Source organism: Lepidochelys kempii, chromosome 3 (genome assembly GCF_965140265.1).
Source record: "Lepidochelys kempii isolate rLepKem1 chromosome 3, rLepKem1.hap2, whole genome shotgun sequence".
NCBI classification, from domain to species: domain Eukaryota; kingdom Metazoa; phylum Chordata; order Testudines; family Cheloniidae; genus Lepidochelys; species Lepidochelys kempii.
The window spans coordinates 119325143-119348616 of record NC_133258.1 but is presented as its reverse complement, the minus strand read 5'-3'; the positions used below and the strand labels follow the sequence as shown (position 1 = coordinate 119348616).

Below are 23474 nucleotides of genomic sequence, written 5' to 3'. Positions count from 1 at the left end.
CCTATTTTAGCCTCAGACCCTACCTCATTTACACTGATGTTCATTATGTTAGTGAGTATCAGATAGGTAGCCAAGTTAGTCTGTATCCGCAAAAACAACGAGGAGTCCAGTGGCACTATAAAGACTAACATTTATTTGGGCATGAGCTTTCATGGGTAAAAAAACCCCACTTCTTCAGATGCATGGAGTGAAAATTTTTCACTCCATGCATCTACTATGTTATGTTGTTGTTATGTTAGTGGTCCCATCACTGCTAACCTTTCTGGTGGAAACAGAAAAAACGGTATTTAACACTTTGGTCATTGCAACATTTTCTGCAATTGTCTTTCCCTCATCATTGAGTAATGTGCCTACCCTTTCCTACCATGTGAATGGTTTGCTATGTTTATAAACTTTTCATGGTATAGAAAAGGGACACTACTGTACAGGTGATCCTCATTTATACCAACATTCTGGTCCAGATTATTTAGAGACTGAACAAATCATTCATGGGAGCATTTAGCTGACCTGGGCCTTGATAGGCCTGTGGGTGCCCAAATTGTGCTGCACCCTCCCAGTTGTTTGAAGTGGTATTTTTCTGCCCCGCTGCACTTTCAGGTTTGGTTGCCCAGCCATCACCAGAATTCGCATTGTCCACATTTCCAGATTTCCAGTGTGACCAGGGGTCATGGGCACTGTTGACCTACAACATATAAATAAAAAAGAAAAAAAAATTTAAAAAGCTGCTGAAGAAACACAAGGGGAAATGTATCCTAAATCTTCATCACTGGAGAGAGCAAAATTCCTTAAATTAAAAAAAAAGGACTACAAGTTTTCTGTGTTCAGCACTTGGCAATGACTTCGTAACCCAACCAAGGCAAATCTCAAATGCTCATATACTACAGGTCTGAGGACCATATAAATATCTGGATGGATTATGATTAACTTTCTACTGATAGTGACATTGGGACATCACTGAAAACAGTATTGCTTTAATCACTTAAAGCTAAGTCAATAAATTATCGGTTCTAACAATTTTCTAAAGCACTTTTATCCACAGCAGTTGCCCTGAAAGTATGTGCAGATCAAAGAAAAATCCAAGTCTTGACATCTTTATGTGAAGTTTTATTCCATCAACTCCTGTATGGGTGTTTGCTACCTTTATTTCACTAAACCAATGATCAAATATTTAAAAGCTGAACAATACAAATTTTCCTCTGCGATTTGTACTTTAATAAAATAGGTAAATGTTTACTTGTGTGCAAAGAAGAGCACTCTACCAGAGATATTACATTTAAAGGGCAAAACACAACCTGACAGTCATGTTTATTTTCTGACAAAGAGAAAAACAAGACAATTCAGAATTAGTCCGGAGATTCTTGCATTTTGCATAGACTCTGCAAAGCAGTGAATGCAACACTTCTGTCACACAGTAGCATCCCAACTGGGCAATCCCGAGCAATGAATTTCTATCACACTACAATACTGACTACCTACAGCAGTCTACCCTAGCAAATGGTGTAAGATTTCATTAAGATCTTACAAAACACTGTCAACTTCTTCCTGGCCACCCACCCCTACTGCAGAGTTTTTCACATGATCATAACTTTATATTTAAACACTCATACACACTTTTCTCTCCCCACCCAACCCCTTTTTTTTCCCAGCTGAAGTCTTCCATGCTTGGTCACAGCTTAAAAATAAGTTTCTTCTTGTGCAAAGGTCTGAGCAAAATCTGCTTCACTGTTTCAGTTATGAGAAGTTGAAATATTTTATCTCAAGCATGGAAAGAATACAAAAGACTATTTTTTGTCCACAAATATAAATCAGAACAGCTGAACTTTAGAATTTGAAACTTTTCAGACATCTAATCCCGAGGATTTATGTGCAGGCCACTTTGGATGGGGATTCTGGAAAGATTTTTAAAACTTGTATGAGGCTCTCATTCATCACAACTTCACTAGTTAGCCTGGTACTTTTTCAATAGCTGCACTGGTAGGGTGTGGGGGGAGGGGAATCACAGCTTGTCTGAGGATGGGATGAATGCATATGTATGGGGATGTTAATTGTTTAAATTCTCCTCAAAGTGCAGCCATACTGGACCATTAAGGAGGGATAACTGAAAATGACTGATGGTATACCATGGGAAATATATCCTCCCCCCGTCTTCATTTGGCAGTTTTAAGTCTATATTCATCCATGACTATTTCAATGATATGTGCTTATCTGGGTCTTTGATAGGGGAAAAAAGATTTGTGTAGTTACAGCTGAACAGAAAATTGATAGAAACTTAATTATTTTAAAGTTTTAATCCTCAAATCTCATGCATGGAGGAAATGCAGCCTGCAGCCATGGAGTCCTTTTAGACTGCTCAATGTTACTGGATGCCAAAATAGCCATGTTAATAAAACTGCTCACTTTCAAGATTGCACCCCATCCTATCCAACACAGAGCTGGCAATGGTGGTGATCCACACATTCATGACATGCCAACTCCATTAACTGCAACTCATACATATGAACAAAGCCACACACCCTAAAGCTCCAGCTGGCACAAAATGCAGTAGCCAGTCTACTTAGCAGCACAGATGGCTGTGAACACCTCAACCCAGTGCTCTGAGCTCTGCACTGGCTCCATCAATTAATGCACATAGTCTAGTTAAAGAGCTCTGCTTTGATATTCAAACCCTCCATGAGAACTGTGAATAGTTATAGTACCTAGGATATCACCTCTTCCCCTCAACCAGCACCTCCCAGAACACCTAACATCCACCAGAACAAAGAAACAGTCTATCAACACAGGGAGGCTTACAAGTGCAGGAGATTGAAAGGAATTGGACCTAGACTGTGGAACTCATTCCCACAAAAGCCAAGAATGACCATGGACCTCACCACTTTCAGGACTGAATGTAGAACTCAGTTATTGGCTTTAGCTTTCCCTAAAAATTTCTTCACATACACTGTCTACACTAGGGAACCATTGCAATACTTGGGAGGTTCTCAGAACCTCCGAGGATGGGGGCCATGTAAGTACCTACTTTACAGAGAGAGGCACACACATTTAAATAAAATTTCTGCAAATGTTGGATGGTGAAACCAGACCTCAAATCAGTAGGGATCAATTTGCATACAATGTAACCAGCTAAGAATCTATCCGGGGGGGGGGGGGGGGGGAAATGTGCCTCTTAGGAGGACTAGATACTTGCCTTTGAGCCAGAAAAAGTGAAATCTATTTACCTCCATGCCAGGCCAGCATCATGCAGAGAGCTGGATCTGGGGCTCTTCTGAGGTTATAAGCTTTTTCTCGCCTGTCAAGGTTCCTTCCCCACTCTGAACTCTAGGATACAGATGTGGGGACCTGCATGAAAAACCCCCTAAGCTTATTTTTACCAGCTTAGGTTAAAACTTCCCCAAGGTACAAACTATTTTACCTTTTGCCCATGGACTTTATTGCTGCCACACTAAGCATCTAACAAATAAATATAACAGGGAAAGAGCCCACTTGGAAACGTCTTTGCCCCCAAAATCCCCCCAAGCCCTACACACCCTATCCTGGGGAAGGCTTGATAAAAAGCCTCACCAATTTGCATAGGTGAACACAGACCCAAACCCTTGGATCTTAAGAACAATGAAAAAGCAATCAGATTCTTAAAAGAAGAAGAAAAAGTAAAAGAATCACCTCTGTAAAATCAGGATGGTAAATACCTTACAGGGTAATCAGATTCAAAACAGAGAATCCCTCTAGGCAAAACCTTAAGTTACAAAAAGACACAAAAACAGGAATATACATTCCATTCAGCACAACTTATTTTATCATCCATTTAAACAAAACAGAATCTAACGCATATCTAACTAGATTGCTTACTGACTTTTTACAGGAGTTCTGACCTGCATTCCTGCTCTGGTCCCGGCAAAAGACAACACAGACAGAGAGAACCCTTTGTTTCCCCCGCCCCCCAGCTTTGAAAGTATCTTGTCTCCTCATTGGTCATTTTGGTCAGGTGCCAGCGAGATTGTCTTAGCTTCTTAACCCTTTACAGGTGAAAGGATTTTTCCTCTGGCCAGGAGGGATTTAAATGTGTTTACCCTTCCTTTTAGATTTATGACATGGCCAACGAGGACTTTCAAACCCACAGACACAATTGATCTGAGAAGAATTGTCTCGGAGAAACTGCTAGGTTACTGGGGTCCTCCTGTTCCTGTTTGGCCCTAATTTGAAACATTGTTGCTCTCATTCAAACTAAGGGAAATAATCTGTAATCTGTGGAATCTGAATTTGTTCTTGCATCTTTGGTTATTTGGTACATGCATAGGCAGGGATGGACACATAGTCCAGGCACAATGGAGCATCTGAGATGCTGATTAAAAAGGGAGTGCATATACTGAGACCAATAATTTGGGAAAACCAGCCACCAAGAGATTTTACGTATGCAGCACCTAGGAAAGAACTGCTTGCATAATACTCATTTGCTTGTACACTGCTCAGCTGATTGGTAGTGATCAGCTCAGTAGTGGGAAGACTGACGGAAGGGAGAGTAAAGAACCCAGTGAGTGGATGGCACAGGAAATCTAACCTCTGATGCAAAACAGTGAGGAAAGAAAAATAGAGTGGCCTACTAAAAAGGATGAGGGTGAGGAGCAGAGACAAGCTCAGGTAGATCTGAAAAGTGACACACTCAGAGGGCTAGAAAGAGGTGAGAACGCAGGAGGAAAAAGCTGAGTTGACTCCTGTGAGGGAATGGGACTGGCTACTGAGATTCTGAGCCCTTGTCCCAGGCTACAGGTTCCCTCTTGAGAGCTTCCTTCCTTTATTTATTTGATGGAAAGTCTTCTGGGAAGACAGACAGAAGTGGCAGAGTATGCTTACTTCCAGAATGAGCAGGAAAAGGACGAATAGGACGGGAACTGAGCTAGTCCAGTGCAGGACAGGATTCCTTCTGTTCTGCTCCCACTTCCTTGTCCGTGGAGTTATACAGATTCATGTAATGATGAAGATTAAAAGAAAAATTGCGGGGGCGGGGAGGAGGGAAGGGATCAAGTATTTTTACATGGTAATAAAGGATTGGGGGTGGGGGTGGTTTTGGTTTTTACCTGTCTTGTAGGATGAGTTGAAGGAGGTGACTGGCTAAGGTTTTCCAGATTACCAGTCTGAGCAACAGGTGCCAAAGAGTCCACCTTAAAATAAGAAGTGCTCAGTGAACAAGAAAAACAAAAGCAGGAGGGAAGAAGAGACTGCATATCAGTTTTCAATACAATGCAGCAAACTCATTTCTGCAGTGAGGCAGATCAGTGCAACTCATGCATGCCACAAACCTCAGAGCATCACAAACGTGCATGGCATGCAAGGCAAAACACTTTTATACAAGGCTAGTGTGACTGTCATGGCTGCCAGGTTCTAAGCATTCTTTATATACCTGGCAAAGTTCCAGATCACAATGGCATGTTACAGAAAACGAAAAAGCAAGGGTAAAACCCCACAACAACAAAAGCATGCAATCAGCATAGGCTGCTGAATATTAGTTGTTTTAGGAAGAAGTCCAGTTAAGTTTCCAGTCTTAAGACTGCTTTGTATTTGTTCCATTCTAACAAATCTGCAAATGGAGCATAGAGTTGTGCAACCATTTTGTAACGGGGAATTGAAAGACAGTAGTGTTTACAGTGGAAAGCCACAATGAAAGATCTGGTGAAGAGCCAAAGAACCCATGCCTATCTCACACTCTGCTGAGAGCTGACACTTTGCTTTCTAGAACTTCAATGTATATGCCAAAGTATCATTGGTGGTTCTGCTCTCAGGAGGTCAGATACACCAACTTGGACCACATTAAAGAGAACTCTGAGAAAAGAGCATCTTTTGTATGTCAGGGTGGAATCATTCATTTTCTAAAGAAATATTTCATGAATTTCTATTTATTTAGTTGTGTGATCATGTAATAACTCACTTAATGCACATGTGAAGAGGCAAAGTTAAGGTTCTCTTTGGAATTTTCTGACTTTTGAACAACTACTATTTCAACCCTTAATGCTACATTATTGGTAATTATAATATGCACCTTATTAGACTATATTGAATGTATGACGTCTTTATACACTCACTTTTATGCAAAAAGTTAAGCCTGAGAAGCCAAGGTAGCAAAAATTAGTACACTTCACAAGATACAGTCCCTATAATTGCGTTAACTCTTCCACACTGGACAACCTGTCTATTTTGTGGTGACATTCAATCAAAAGGAACATTTCATGGTAACTAACTGTTTAACAGAAACTACTACATATGGGCAATAAATATGGATTAACATTGCTGTAGGACTCTTCACTCTGGCATACTGCACATATGCAATATTTTCAAAGGGGGGAGGGATTATCGGTGTTGTGAAGTGTGTGAATTAATGCTTTAGGCCCTAATCCTGCAATAGCTCCACATGGACAGATTCTTGCACTGAGCAATGTGTAGGATCAAGGGCATTGTGTTATTTTCTGAAGTGCATACCATGAAATATACAGTATCTACATAAGTATCAGGGAACATCAAAAGTTTAAAATTACAGTACATGGAAGAAAAAAAACCAACCAACCACATCACCACCCACACAGTATATGCAAAATGGTAAAGTTTCTACAGTGACATTAATTTCATTCTGAGAATTTCCTTCCACATTATTCATTTATCAACCTTTACCCAAAACACAAAAGGGCAGACTCAACTGGTGTTCTCATGACTCCACTGCCTGCAATTTTCACTAGCTGAGGATCTGCCCCAAAAACATTTTGATGAAATGTGTTTAATTTTTCACAGGGGCTAGGACAAAATGTCTTTGTAAGATAAAGCGGAGTGGAAAGAGGAAGGGTTCCAGAAGTCCTTCGAGCATCCAGGCAATAAATGAAGTCTGAACTTCATCAAACAGTATCAGTGCAAAGTTCTCGGACGTACATTCAGACATTGACACAGTTCTTAAGAAACCATATTACTAACTAGGAGTAACTGTGCACTGGTATCATTCCTGTAAGAACTGCAGAGTACAGATAAGACAACTGGTTCTTCCATGGAACAGTAGGACTCCAGCAGCTCCTCTGACCCTCCACTGAACATGCAAAAGAGTCCAAGCACTGTGGAACCGCTTCCTTTGTCCCCATTGAGAGTTCAGATGCTGACCAAATCCTTCCTTCCACTATATGGACAGATCAGAGTTCCCCCAGCTGCAAACCTTCTCCCAGCTCCTAATACACAGTATGTAATTTATGCCAAATTGGAACAAAATTAGCTATTTTTATCCCAAGGCAAATTATCAAATTATACAGTTGTGTTTGCACACACAAACACATAACTAACTGCTATTCACTTTCAAAGATACAAGATCTTTTCCTAAATTTGCCTTGATTCGCATTCCTCACTGAGGCCAGTTGTCATGCCAAGTTTGAGTTTGTTATACAAGTGACAAATTTCCTATTGCTAAAAAAAATACAAGCTATTTCCCTCCACCTCCACATCCCCTTCCCACACACTCATAACTCAAAACCAGACAATACTATTTAGCTCAAACTTTCTTTGAACAATGTATGGAAAGAGTCATTCCAAGATTTTTTATTTACTTATTTATTTTTTTAGAAAGAGGAAACCGTGCCTGCCAGGACATACTGTGGAGAATGGAAGAGAGTCTTAAACCTCCAATTCACAAAAAGCTGAACTTGCAGTATACATATTTTAATCAGGAACTAGAGAGCCACACAGTCATTTTGGGACAGAAATAATTTTGCCCCTCATCAGAGAAGTGGTGTCAAGAAAATGGAAGCAAAACTAATCTAAAAAGCACAACTTATCTAAATACTCCTCATTACCAACATACAGCTGAATGCTTGATACTCTAAAGTCACTGCCACATTGCAGAGCTTTTCCCTCAATGACAGCTGGTGATCAGCTTATGCCCTGAAACACAAAGAAGGATAGCCTTTAAGTTTTAACCGGCAGTAGCTAGCAAGCAAGCTTATAAATCTTAGTCATACTATGTTTCTAGCTTTTACTTAAGGTAAAATCCTGCTACGCACTAAAAATATTCCAAGCAAAAATACACTCAATTATTTTTGTCCTTTTTTTGGTCTTTTTTTAAAAAAAGGTATATAACAAAGACCATAGAGTTGCTACCATATGTGGAGACATACCCATTATGGCTTCTTTTTTTGGTAGCCACACACATACTATGGTCTATCATGCATATTGATAACTTAGAGATGCATTTATTGGTTTTACCAAGATTGCTCATAACTGTAGTATGGCCAAACCTGAACAATAAATACACGTCTTGCTAAGAATGTTTGGCCCAACTGGTTTGTAATTTTGTTAATACGCATGTACAGTGGTCTTATTTCAAAAGTTAAGTACCTCAGTGATTTTTTCCCCTCAAAATACAAAAAACAAATAGCACACTCATATTTATTTACATTCTTTAAAAAAAGTTAAGGTGCATAAATGCACAACAAGCATCTCAATCCCATAATTGTTCAGTGAGATGCAAAGAGATCTTATATTCACTACCAGTTTTCCACCTGACAAACTCTGCTGTTAGAATACAAACACTAAAATTGGGAAACGTTCATTAGAATTGTTGGCAGACCCTTGATTACAGTAACATTACTATTCATCACCAAAAGGAAAAATTCATAAGGATTACTTAACAGAGCCAACCAGAATGAAATATAAACACTTATATTTCAAGCATGCATTCTGAAATGTCCCAAAGATCAACAGGATCCTACGAAGCAGGCATTACCTTTTCAGAAAAAATGGGAAGATCATACTGATAGTTTTTTGTATTCTAACCAAATATTGACCTAAAACAATAATGAAGTCCACATTTTTTAAATCTACTAACAACTGGACATGACAATTGGCCCCAGATCCGACAACATAATTCCTTGCAAATAAATGATATCGTAAGACAGTCAGACAATAAGACAGTTGCGTAAGACAGAAACTATCTTGAATAAATAAAGTACAGTATTTACATAACAGGAAATCCATTGTGGTTACAGTTCCTGGAAGTGACTCAAAAATCAAAGCTGAAGAAAATTCCATTGTTTTTGTTTCAGTATACAAGGGAAAGTATGGCAGGTGTGAAGACCACCAAGTTTCTAATCTCTCTCGAACATACTTTTCGAGATCTGGTTTAGCGTGCACCAATTTAGCTACCTCTTGTAAATAATGTTATTTTAAATTTTGTGTTAATGAGTACCAATAGTTTTCACATAAAATATTGAATCGATTTATGTAATTCTGAAGCCTTTCCAAGAAGATTAGCAGATACAATGCATTTATCCATTAGGACTGATCCACCAAGTGGTCTAAAGCTAGTGTGTCTGCACTGCCACTTGGGGCAAAACCCCAGTGATTTCTGGCCCCCTCTAGGACTGCAGGTGCTGAAGAGTGTTGGGCAGACACTCACTGAAGTACCATGCAACAACCACGATCTTGGGCACTTAAAAGGTTATCAACTTGAAACCTAGTTAATTAAAGAAAAACAAAGCTAGTTAAAAGAAGTTTGATATAATATCTGCCCACAGCCTCCTGCCAATTGTTGTAGTTTTACAATCACATTTTCCTATTTCTGATGACTTTTTCCTCTCCCCTCCTGCTGAGTGGTACCTCCCCACATACACAAGAGAACAAAAGGGGAAACTGTCTAGATAGAGGAAACAATGAAACGGACTACAAGAAGTACTGTCTAATGCACAAAGTAACCACTGAAAAAAAGTGTTTTCTTCTCTCTAATCTTTCAGTTGCAGTAATCATTGGTGTTATTGATCATATGGTAAAAGTTTTCAGTCAGATGTGTAACTTAAACTGACAGAGTCCCTTTAAGAAGCTGTGCAGTTGAGGATCTTGTCCAATCTGCCACTGGAAGGCCAGTGGTTAGAGAGACTGGTGAAGGAAAGAAGGACGGGAGAATTGTCAGGGCTCCATGCAGAACTTCCTTCTTTACCTCTCATCACCAGAAAGTACATTTGTGTGTGAAGTGTTATCACTTTACATCTGTGGCACACCTAGGATGGGACCACGCACTGTCCCATTTGAATACTTCAGTCTGTTAAAGCACATCTAGATGAAGGGCTTTAAAAACCCACCTGCCTGGTCATTTTGGGTAAGTAGGCAAAAGGTTCCCGGCAAGTGATCAGAGCGGGGTAAGCTGAGGTAGACGCTTTTGTTTTCCTGTGTCTCTCAGTATCACCAACCTCAACAGCTCCAAAATGAGTCAGCCATCAAACAAACCAAAAAATTAAATATCAAGAGAGTTAAAAAAAAAATCGAAACCTTTTTGTTTTCCTTCTGGTTTTTGAGCCTTTAGACTGCATCTGACTCACATTTTCAAGCATTTCTCTGCAAACATGGGAGCTAGAATTTTTTTTTTTTTAAATTGAAAACAGATTCTCATGCAAGTCAACTGACTTCCAGAGCTAAGGCTTTAAAGAAAAACAAATACCATGATGCATTCATAAAATCATGAGTTGGCAACAGTGGTGTGTGGAAAGCACCAAGGGGTTCTGGGCACTAAAGGTCTCCTCTGGGGGTGATGACAGGAAGGAATGGAATAATAGCTTAGGCAGTGCTAATTCTTTTTTTAGGAGGGTGTAAAGCAACTGAAGACACTACTGTTTTCACAGGATGTGGAAAGACAGACAGGGGAGCGGAGCAGGTGCTGAGTTGCTGTTCTTTCATGGGGTGGGAGGTGGGGAGAAAATACAGAGTACTACAGGGCTCTTTAATCTAGTGGAGAAAAGCAAAACAAGAACTAATAGCCGGAAGCTGAAGCCAAACAAAGTCAAAGTAAAAATCAAGTGCAAATTTATAAAAGTGAGAAGGATTAGCTATGAGTACTAACTACCAAGGGAAATGACTGATTTTTTTATCTCAGTGCGTACAAATCAAGACTGGATGCCTTTCTGGAAGATACGCTTGAATCAGGTTGGGCTCAGTAATGGGGTAACTAGGTACAATTTAATAGTCTATGATATATAGGAAGTCAGACTAGATGATCTAATTGTCCTTTCTGGCCTTAAATTCTATAAATCTCTGAAAGAGGAACTCCAAGGCTATAGACACTTTTAATAATCTGAGGTCCTAGATAGTGGACAATGTTACAAAAAAAGGCAAGTTCTTTGAAGCATTTCCCTCTTCCCATTAGCATACTCAAACTAAATCTTGCATGGGTTTGGCTGATCTCAGAGGTCCTCAGAAAGGAACGTCCAGTTACACTCTCAATAGGAGGAGAACGGTGGCCGAATGTGTGTTTGGCAGACTGAAATGCCATTGGCACAGTTTACGGAACAATTTGGATGCCAGTGTCATCAGTTCTGTCTGCATTATTGTGGCTTGCTGTGCTCGTCACGATCTTTGGGAATCCAAAAGGGGAGCCATTTTCTCCCAAATGTACCTCTGACAGTAATGGACTGCTGAACTGGCACACTCAGCCAGAAAGTGCACCTGTCACAGCTGGAGCAGGATGCACCCAGGCAACAGAATCAGGGAGCTTTGTGCACTCACATTGTGGACTTGCATGGCTGAATGGAAGAGGAAGAATAGTATGTTTATGTATTTGCACATCACTTTTTACTGTAACTAAAGTACTCGCTGTACACTACGAATGGGGTGTTTGTGTGATTGTCATGAACTGTCAATTGTGGATGTGATGATCGCTTATACAACATGGAAGGGAGAGGGAGTGGTTTTTAATGACATGAATTCTGGGTTTTCATTATGGATTGATCTGAACAGATGTACTGAGAAATTGTTTGGATACAACTTCCTCATTGCACCTTACGATGTTTATCTTTATGCTTCAAAATGTACATCATACGATGTGATGCAATGATAGTAATAAACTTTTAAAATAAAAGCCTTTATTTGTGAACATGGCTATACTACCAAAAAAGAGATATTAATAAGCCTCTGCTTAACTTGCAATATTGCAGATTCCACAATATTATGCTTCCACTACAATTCTGACAATGGGAGCCCTGGGCGGCTGCTCTCAGGCTCAGGTCCCCACTCTCAGCCCTGAGCTGTCGACAGCAGAAACACGGAAAAGTAATAGTGGACTTTTATTATTTACAATAATAAGGTCCATTATTACTTTTCTGCAATTTTCCATGGCTTGTCCGCAACTTAGTTGCAATTTTTTGACAATCATCCTGCAATTCAAGTAGGGCCTTACACATTAAAACACTGCTAGACAGGCAAGCTACCATTATAACATGAAAACACAAGTAATAAACCAACACCAAAACTAGTAATAAAATAAAGTCCATAGCACAGCAGTTTCATAAGCCAAGGCAAAATGTGGTATGCAGGGTCCTTTAGAACAACAGTGGGGACAGTTACTCCATTTCTGACAATGTCTTTTAATGGGAATAGTGCCCCTGCCACGTCCAAGAAGGTAGACTCCCACTTAGCAGAAAATCCTGGCATCAGAACCTTTTCCAGTGCAGCCCACGTTGTCATCTATGAATCAGCTTCTGTGGTCCACAAAGGCCTGTATATCAATGGAGTAACACCCTTTGTGATTAATGTACTCATGTGCTCCTTCAGGAAGGAAAACTATGGGCACATGAGTCCCCTCAGTGGCCCCACCACAGTCTGGAAACCCCATTCTCTCAAAACCAGCAATTATTTCAGGGATATTGTTTATGCCCAACACCTCTGGGTAAATCACACATCCAATTGCCTCAAAAACCTCAGTCTCCACTTTGTTGACTTTCCAACACCAAACTGATTAGCAACGGTAATAATCTGGGGTAGCCAGCTTCCAGACAGTTATAGCAACTCACTTCCGAACCTTCATAGTCACCCTCGGGTGTGTGTTGTGATGCTGGAGGATCAAGGTAAGCTACTCACAAAACTCCAGAAACATAGCTTTCTTCATATGAGAGTTCTGGAGCCACTGTTGGTCATCCAATGTCTGCATGACGATGTGATGCCACCAGTCTGTGCTCATGGTCATGCTCTAGAAGCAGTCTACACAGGGAGCATCAGTAGCTATACCAACAGTTGTGAGCAGCATCAGCTAGTTTGAGTCTGCCACGTCTGTATCATCTTCCTCTGGCAGGTGCCTTTGGTAGGACAGAAAATGCCACCAAAACGTACACTACCATCTCATGGATGTTTTCCTCCACATTGCTGGCTCCAGTTGCTAGGTGTGCACAGACCCAAAAGACGGCTTGGCAGGACACGTTGGCAGGCTACAACAAACTTCCTATAAAGTACCAGTCAAGTTTTCCCAGTGCCCCCAGAACCAACGACTAGAACAGCTACAGCTGGGGATGGCACTATGATGCCAGAGAAAGGCTGGATTGACTCAGGTCTGTGTAGTGTAGCGTAGACAGGACTCACACCCATGCTCGGACAAGTCCAGAAATTCTAAACCAAGGATGAATATTCAGTGTAGATGCTCAAGCCCGTACTCACAAACACTGAGAGTGCAGCCTCGAGTCCAACAGATTCTGGGCTTATGCTGAAGTGTAGACATACCCGATGGCTTCACATAGAAGTTGAAAATGCTGGGGAGACCAATACATATTACAAAGCAAAAGAACAATTGCATTCACTCTCATGGGCAAAACCCTAGTACACAGAGTTGTGAAAGATCTCCATCCATTTTACGCAGTCTTGCAGTGCAAATAAATAAAGTACATTCAGAAAACTACCAGCTGTTTTTGGAGAGTTCCATGAATTGGATGTGCCTCTACAACTGTTTTGATAAGAAAGCTATTTTCTTTCCAACATGTGAGACCTTTGCACTGCACTGCACTGCTGGAAAGAATAATGTATTTGGCTGTTGACCTCTGGACTTCAAAAAATTGAATTATTACCGAGATTTCGACATGTGAAAGGATACAGTTTGTAGATCCATATGAGATTACCAGATATATATTAGCCAGGTACCTAAAATTTACTAGCCAAAGGCTAATCAAATGATGAGGGGGATATGCCCCACTTGTAAGGTCGAGGACAGTGCCCAGGTAAGAAGATCAGCCCCTCCCCCTTCAACCGCTGCAAATGATGCTGCTGAATGCAGTCCTTTAGTTCTGTCTCTATGACTTGAGCTCCTAAGTGCTGTGGTAATACATATTATTATTAATAATAATAATAATAAATAATAAAATAATAATAATAATAATGTTGACCTCCAGATAGCAGTAGCCCAATAAACTGGAAACTCCACCCACTCGGGATGTGGAAAGAATCTTACTCTTTTCATTCTCCATACACCCTGAAAGCCTCCTGACTTTGGAAAGGAAGGGAACTAATAGCTGACCCCCTCTTCCCACCTCTCCCTCCCCACATCCTGAGAAATCTTCCCACAAATAACTCCATAATCACTGTTCATAGTTTTTCCATGCAGCAGATGAGTGAAATCAACAGGACTAATGTCAGTTTCACTGAGGTCCACAGGATTATCAAAAGCAGCAGTGAAACTGAGCAGGGTCTTATGAGTTTCACTCTGCCACTAACAGCAGAAGCACAGTCATCTGTCCACAGACTCAGGAAGACAGCTCTGCAGTGGTTCACTTATGGAGGGTTATTTTGCAGCCATAAGAGACGGTTTAAACTCCCCACTTACCAGATAGTTTCCTACTCACAAAATGGCACGCTGCTGAGTCCTGAACTGACCTGCTATAAAGTCATGGTAAACTAACAGCAAATACCAGATCCAGATGTGCCAAGTAAAAAGAAAACCTTTATTGCTGAGTGCTGAAAAGTTATTTTGATAAAAATGTATAATATTATTTCTACAATGTCAAACTTGCATGGTACTCTACAGAAAAGTAGAACAGAAGGTAGAGTTCTTTTATACAGGTCAGAATATCAGATCTTAGAAGCTGCAATTCTACAAGCAGATGCTGCTAATAACCAAAATTAGTGGAGGTGTACATTCTGACAAGATCAGGGTACAAAAGAAGAAAATATAGGTAGGAGATTTAGTTTAGTTCACAGATTTCTATGATTTTGCTTTATGCAGGAAAAGAACAAAAATTAGAAATAAGAAAATAAGCAATTATTTATGTTAGAATTACGCTAGCTTTTCCAGGAGCAGCTTTTCTAAAATTACACAATATGAACAAATGAGCTGTTTTTTTTAATCTTCAGCAAAATTTTAGATACTTCCATCACAATTGCCTTTTCCATGCTTTTTGTGAGGACTTACAGTAGAAACTCAGTTACGAACACCAGAGTTACGAACTGACCAGGCAACCACACACCTCATTTGGAATGGGAAGTACACAATCAGGCAGCAGCAGAGACAGAAAAAAAAAGAAAAAGAAAATACAGTACACTAGTGTGTTAAATGTAAACTACTAAAAAAATAAAAGGGAAAGTAGCATTTTTCTTCTGCATAGTAAAGTTTCAAAGCTATATTAAGTCAATGTTCTGTTGTAAACTTCTGAAAGAACCACCATAACAATTTGTTCAGAGTTATGAACATTTCAGAGTTACAAACAACCGTCATTCCCAATGTGTTCGTAACTGAGGTTTTACTGTACGAATATAGTACAGTGCAATTTAAGAGCATAAGTAGCATTGTCAATAGAGCCTATTATGCTTACAGTGCCAAAAAGAAACTGACGATGTACCTGGTTACTGTTTTTAGCAGCTGAGTTGATCTGAGCTGTACTTGAAGAAAGGGAATCAAAAAAGGCTTGGTCAGCTACTGAATTGCCACAAGGAAATCCATCTTTTGCACCTTCCGTTAGAATCTGAAAACAGACAAAGCTGTTTTAAGACATCTGTCATTCTTATAGGAAATAAGTTACATTGTTTTATGTGCTGTTGTTACTTCAATTGTTCTCAGGGTCACTAGAACTACTGAAATTAAAGGATTTTAAAAATGAATTGATAGAATTCCATCTTTAACCGCAGACAATAGAATCAGCTCCAAACTAACAATCCAGAGCATTGTGTACACTTCCTGCATTCAACGATTTATCAAATTTGGGTATTAACAGCAAGTATGGCCCATTGTTTTATGGGAACTGGAAGAGGACAGGAAGAAGTCTATTGTTGTATGGCCATGTTAGTTGCATCACTAGATAATTTGTGGAAAAAAAGCCTACACCAGAATCAGATTTTTTTTTTTTTTAAATAAATCCTCATTCTTGTACTTGTTCAATTATTCTGGAACAGGATGTGCGTATTATTTTTGGTTCTCTTGTGAACTACCAGTGACATTAACATTTTACAGATTAAACAATCTCCACTACGTACAACTTCTCCTTTCTCTAAAGGAGATACAGTACACTAGGCAACACTGAAAAGTCAGCATTTACCAGAAGTTACTATATCCCCTCTCTATACTTAGAATAGGCAGTAAACATGATATGATCACTTGACTTTTTTTTTTAAATAGTAATTGTATATGGTATTCAGATACGTGTTTACTCTGACCTTCTAAACTATTAATACAAAATGATTTTTAGTGGAACTAAGTACTGCCATCTTTCATCACGGCTTCAGTCTAGAGAATTAAATGAAGGTTTCCAATATTAAAATAAATAAATAAATAAATAAAATAAAAGCATGGAATCTGCCTTAGCTCTGCTTTACCAAGTATTTCTGTATTGTTATATTGTGGTCTCTTACTTCAACATAATCTGTTGGAACAAGTCCCCTCTCTCCTTTGCTGTTTTTTCCTTCCAACCAACCTCCACCTATGTCCTAAAGAAATAAAAATAAACATTATACAAATATTTTCTCTAGATTAAAGCATACTTCAGCATCTACTATAGTTTTGTAGTTGATACTTGAAAATAGGATTTGAGAGAAAGATATGACTGAGACCTTGGGCAAATTCATTTAAACCTTCCAGAGCATCAATTTTCTCATTATAAGAGGAGGATAATATTAACCAGGCCTCCCTCACATAGATGATGTGAATTTTAACTGTTTTCAAAATTGTAGGAAATTAAAAAATTAAGTTAACAGAACATTAGCTAGCTTGCAAAGTCAAAAGAACGTGAAAAATTTAGGTTGCACACACAACCTTAATTCATCCCCCTTGTGCACATGCATGGTGATAAAAGACTTAAATTACATGATCACATACTCTTCGTACAGTACCCCTGCCTCATTCAACACACAGGATAGACAATGCTCAGGGAATGAATCAGAATTGCATAGTCAATGAGACTGTTTGTAGGATCTCCACCTCATTTGCTGCAGATGTTGGAACTGAATGGAGGCAGGGAACTGCAGGAAGAGTAAGGATTGTCTCATGCATTATGGCAGGTGAATGCCATACCAAAGAACTCAGAGAATAGTCCCTCCCACCCTTTTTCTTGTCTGTCTAGTTTGTAAGCTCTTAGAGATAGAAACTGTTTCTCGCTAAGTATTTGTACAGTGCCTAAGACCGGGGGAGGGGTGGGGGGTGTGTGCGCTAGATCTCAGTGGAGCCACTCCACACTAGCATAATATGTATACTAAAGAACAACAAGATAATTAAGGCTTTGCAGCCTTCATAAAAGAAATTGACTAGGGTTGATAGCAGGACAACATGACCTGGAATAAACTGGGCCTATTAGAAATCAAAGCGTCTCTCAACCACCGGTTGTACAATGAGCTGATTCATATATGGTAAATTAGGCCTGTGTATGCTAAAGATCTCTGTTGGCCTTCAAATTTCTGAATCTCAACTGTTTTAATATATATTCATTTTCAGCATATTAAGTGAAAAAAACAAAACCAAATGAAGTTTATATACAGATAAATGGTGATTTATATTGATGACAAATCTTCAATTACATCTGACTGAAGGGAAATTTATATATAAACAAAGGCCCAGTTAACACTCCCTGAAACAGTTTTTGAAGGTTTTTGTTTGTTTGAATGATCTGATAATATTTACAGACAGGTTGCCTGGTCAATGTGAACCAAGCTAAGCCACTGAATAAGCAGTTTCCTGAAGTTCTAAAAAGTCTTGCACTATCTTTTGAAAACACTTACTGTTGCTGCTCTCCAGCACCCTATTCTTCACCAGGGCCCTAACTCTGCAAAGCATTTAAGCAAGTGCTTGAAATTAAGTACATAGTAGTTCCAATGACTTCAGTAGGAATTATACTTTGCTGAAGTGCTTTGATGAACCAGAACCCAAAACTTAAGGCCACCTTTGATTGGTGCACAAGACAGGTGCTTGGACATTAAGGGTATGTTTACATTGCAATGTAAGCCCTGAGTTAGTGGGACTCGAGTCAGCTGACCGGTGTTAGGGAACCCTGGCCTGGATGTCTACATCGGGGTGGCCAACCTGAGCCTGAGAAGGAGACAGAATTTACCAATATACATTGCCAAAGAGCCACAATAATATGTCAGCAGTCCCCCATCATCTCCCCCCCTGCTCCCAGCACCTCCCACCCACCAGCAGCCCTGCCAATCAGCGCCTCCCCTGCCCTCCCCATCAGCTGTTTTGTGGCATGCAGGAGGCTCTGGGGGGGGAGAGGAAGGAGCGGGTGCATGGCAGGCTCAGGGGAGGGAGTGGAGAGGGGTGGAGTTGGGGCAGGGCCTGTGGCAGAGCCAGGCATTGAGCAGTGAGCACCCCCCAGCACATTGGAAAGTTGGCGCCTGTAGCTCCAGCCCCGGAGTTCGTACCTATACAAGGAGCTGCATATTAACTGCTGAAAAGCCACATGTGGCTCTGGAACCACAGGTTGACCACCCCGTCTACATGGTATTTTAAACCTAGGTAAAGGCTTTTCTAACCTATGCTCGAACCTAGGGCTCTGGTGTCCACACTGCACTGTAGACCTGAGTAGACCAAAGTAACCATATCCCAGAGTCCCTAATGCCCACCCCCACACCTGGCTACTCTAGCCCTAGGACCATGGTGCACTGTGGGAAAACTGTACTGCCTATTCTGCACGTTATCATCAGGAAGAAGCTTGCTTTATAAAAGTTATGATCGGTTTGCTCTCCATTGCAAACCCAGAGGGCTCTCTGATAGCGCGCTTGCAGCTCGGTGATCAGAAGAGAATGGGTTAACACTGACCTGAGCTGCTGCCTTTTGCAAAGAGAGGGTGGCTTCCATTTTTAATGGAGTAAATTGCAGATTGCTGGGAGAGAGAGAGAGGACTAAGGAAGTTGGCTCATGGAACTGTGGGATACTGCTGGCTGACTCCCAGAACTTAAGTCAAGCAAGGCTGCATCTACACACAAAGCAATAGGGCTCGTACCCTGGGGTCCCAGCTTAACTCGAGCTCACACCCTCTAGGGGCCTGGACCCCAAGTTCAAGCCCTGGGTTAGCGCAATTAAAGTGTAGACATAAGGGGGGTTAGACTTGAGCCCAGACCCAAGCACAGGCTTACACTGCAGTGTAGATATACTCTAACTTTTTACTTTTAGCCTATAACCTGAACACTTCAGTATCCCAAAAAAAAAGGTTTTCTATAAAACCTGATAGAGTGTTCTCATTACTTTTTATGGATGCCAAATTTCAATCAAAGTGTTTGTACAGAAGCAAAATCTATTCCTACAGAGTTTCAACAACCCATTATAGAGATTTACTATGAGACTATGGACTAACAACAATGGCCTAACAGCAAAAGAATAGTCTTTCACTAGCCAAGATGACTGAAACATAAAAATACATACAGCATAAATAGTAAAGTGTGAATTAAAAAAAAAAAAATTTTTGCAAGTGTTACCAGTAATTCTGGTAGAGAAGATTTAAAAATTTTCCTAAAATCTGACTGATATTTAGTTAGGAGTAAAATTGTTGATTCTGCAAAGACTTTTGCTTGTAGAGAGCCTCATACCACTTGAATAGTCCCATTAAAGTTAATGGACCTACTCAGAGGGCACAAAGTTTTGCATAAAGCTTAAGCTTTTACAAGATCAGAGCCTTAATATTCTCTCCCACTCCATGAACACTGCCCTAACAATAAAAGGATCAATTAGAAACAGAAGTTTTGCTGTGTTAAAGCCTGTATAAATTGGTGTCCTTGCATTTGGACAACATTTAGATTTGAATGTGAAAAATGTTTTTTAAGTTGAAATTCATCAGTATTTTAGAATGACCATTTAGATACAAACAATAATCAATGCAAAAAGAGACTACATAAAAATGCTGAGTAACTACCTCAACCCCAAAAAGACAATAAATTCAGATTTAATGGTGTCACTATCATTAGCATGTTCTTGTGACATGGCACTAAAGTACAGATGGTACGAGAGGACAATACTGATGATCAGAGACCACTAACATGCCTAGGTACAGAGAAGTAAAGTCATGCCTAATTGCGCTCTGAGCTTGCTTTTATTAATTTAAATTTACCATTACTGGAATAATCTTTTGCATTTAATTTATTTGCCTTTACCCTAGAAGGAGGAAGGGAGACTGTGCAAGAGCTTTCCCATTAGATGCCATTCAGCCTCTCTTTTCAGCACAAACCCCTAGAAGTAGGTCAGTGCATTGTAGCCTGGTTTCCATTTGATTTCTCTTACCGGATTGGTAATTATGATGATCTCCCCTTCATTAACTGTCAGCTCATTATTTCCAGGTTCAGCAGCGAAGTCATACATCACCCGAGCCTATGGGCAGAAAGAAGCTATTTAAATATTCAGCATTCACACTGGAAAATATCAGCAGAACTTCATGATTCATAACCAGTAAGAGAAATGGTTGGGTGGGAGGAAAGAAGGGCGTGGGCCGAGCAACACAAATGACATATCACACAAATCTTAATACAATGTGCATTTGAACTTGACAATGTCAATGCCAAAATCTGCTTCCAGCAAAAACTTTAAAATGCATCCAAAAAACAAAGCCACCCCCACAAAATCAGGATCTGTGATATATCCCACAAATCAGGATCCGCGATGTATAGCTCTCTGCAAAAGGCAAACAGCAATTATCTAATTCTACAGCCAAAGCATTATATCTCAGCAAGCAGCCAGATGAACCACTGTCTGCAGCATGCAGGACCTATTGGTAGAACTAAAGTGAGAGCCCATACTCTGATTTTTAGCAGATCTTCTTTCAGTGCTAGAGGCAGAAGAAAATCAGTTCCCCTAATGTGCTATTCTGTAGGAAACACTTCTACTCTGACTCATGTAGGACGACTTTTATGAAGTGAGCATTTCAAAAAGAGGATACAGAAGTCATTTTACATGTTCAGGTAATCACAGCTATACATAAAGCAACATGAATCTTACAATTCATTTATTGTGATTGTTCCTCTTGTAAGTTAAAGGAAATAAATACTGAACAATATGAGTTTTAACTTAAATAGAATACACATCCCCAAAGTATGTAGACAGTGCTCACCCATTAGCCTTTACCTAACTGTAGTTCAACTTGGTTTTTTACAAATTAATCTAAGTTATAATTTAGTAATACACAAACATTTTCTGGTGAGAGAGTTAAGGTTGGTCTGTACATATCAAGCACAACCACAAAAGCATAGAAATGAAAAGTTAGATTGAGTTTAAAGTTAACTGACAGAACCTCCCCTCTGCTCCACCAGAGAGGGACACCTCACCACTGGAACCACCATTAATCACACCAAAACCTGAATTCTACCACCTCTAGGGATGTCAGCCTTCAGACAACTCTTCCACAAACTTACCACCAGCACACGAGACCAACCAAGATAGCTCACAAAAAAAATCTCACTAGGTACACATTTTTGGCCCTTTACAGTCTTTTTAAGGCAAAAAATTTGTAAAACTCCAAATTAACTATTTAAAGGTAGTTTTTAACTGCTTAGAACTCGGAAGCCAATTAATAGGATTTGAAAATACTGAAAATTACAGTTTTACTTACATTATGTGCCAAAATTTGGAGCAAATAAACTGTATTTTGCATAAAGAAGGGGAGTTATTAATCCATTTTTAACTAGAAAATGAAAGTTAGAAAGTTCTTCCTCATAGCTAACCTAAATCCCCCTTGGTGCAGAGTAAGCCAATTACTTTAATAGCCCTTAACATATTTGAAGACACATTATCGTTACAGTCATACAGAATTCCACCTATATTACTACTTTAATTTTCTTCCATCAAATTCCCTTTCCTGAATCTTTACTCTACATTTAAGGCAGAAATATAAAAATAAATCAAATCTCATTTTTCTCTAACTTTTGAAACAGACGTTGAGATAATTTGAGGACACCTCCTCACCCCCATAACATCTTGAAGGAGGTTTAGGATCAAAATTTTAGTTTACATTTATACATATTCCATATATATTGACATATCCTTATCCCCACCAAAAGTACCAATATTTATTTACCATCCCCAACTTCTCTTCACCCCTACCAACCTCCCACTCCTCCCCCACAAAAACAAACCCAACAGGAAAAAAACCACCACAATCCACACTAAACCAAAAAGCTGTCATTTATAAAACACTCCCTCTCTCTACCTATGGTGCTCATAGGGGTGCACAGATAATTAAAGTAGGATTTGCTCTGGTGGATGTCACTGTAGAAGTGCCAAGCAGCAGTAAACACAGAATACTAAAACATTTAATTTAGAAGGTCCAAATTAGTACTGTTAACTGTAAGTGTCATGTCATATCTTAGCTGTTTAAAAAATTTTAGCCATGTACAAAAGTCTTTTCCTGTGGAACTGAAACAAAACAGGAAAATAAAGTTAAAAAAATCTTAGGTGGCTGGTGTGCTGAGACCACTGCCTGTCATGCTGACCAGTAGTGTCTCTGTTTCCATGTACTTCCTTGTTGGTCTGTCTGTATCCATTTGTTGTCTCTTGTCTTATATTTAGATGCTAAGCTCTTTGGAGGCAGGGACTATCTTTTTGTTCTCTGTTTGGTACAGCACCGAGCACAGTGGGATCCTGGCCCATGACAGGCTCCAAGGTACTATGAAAATATAAATGATAAATATAATAATCAGTCCATTTCCAAGAGGAAATATTCTTTTTGCAACTAGCAAGTTATTCATGCAGCAGCTTCCAGTTTTATTTGTGTCATAAGAACATAAGAATGGCCATACTGGGTCAGACCAATGGTCCATCTACTCAGTATCCGGTCTTCTGACATTGGCCAGAGCCAGATGCTTCAGAGGAGGTGAATGGAAGAGAGCAATTTATTGAGTGATTCATCTCCTGTCATCTAGTCCCAGGTTCTAACAGTCAGAGGTTTAGTATCTTGTGTGTAGGAATTTATTTAATGGAAAGAGAAATCAGTCTTTTAAAAAAAGATAAAAATGGAGTAATGAAAGTTTTTGCATGCCTAAAGTATTCTTCTATGCCAGGTTCCTAAAATGCGTAGGAAGAGAACAGTTCCACTTCTGTGAGCCTGAAGTCCACAGCAGGGGAGCAGCAGTAACACAAAACTTGTCCCTATGAATGTTTCTTCTCCTGTAAACAATGTATTGTCTTTATAGCGATTCTATCCTATTCCTCCCATTCTTACAAGTTTAACAGTAACAAATGTGTAACATGCAAAATATAAGCTTTGTTATTCCTAGAAAATCACATACATCAAACTGTATGAACACTGCCA

The 23474-nt window shown here is 39.7% G+C and overlaps 1 protein-coding gene across 6 annotated transcripts in view; it reads right to left on the bottom strand.

Moving 5' to 3' along the window:
- Positions 1–23474, bottom strand: part of SNX9 (sorting nexin 9) — a 98754-nt gene that overhangs the window by 43838 nt on the left and 31442 nt on the right. For 3 of the 6 annotated variants that reach the window (XM_073337768.1, XM_073337766.1, XM_073337767.1), the window contains 5 exons: positions 20456–20542; positions 16603–16677; positions 15597–15719; positions 5070–5153; positions 508–682 (listed from right to left, as the gene is read on the bottom strand). In XM_073337768.1, coding sequence (XP_073193869.1) covers positions 508–682; positions 5070–5153; positions 15597–15719; positions 16603–16677; positions 20456–20542 — 544 coding nt within the window. Of the gene's footprint in view, positions 1–507; positions 683–5069; positions 5154–7811; positions 7900–15596; positions 15720–16602; positions 16678–20455; positions 20543–23474 lie in introns of those variants that run through there. The other 3 variants (XM_073337769.1, XM_073337770.1, XM_073337771.1) reach the window with 2 other exon arrangements.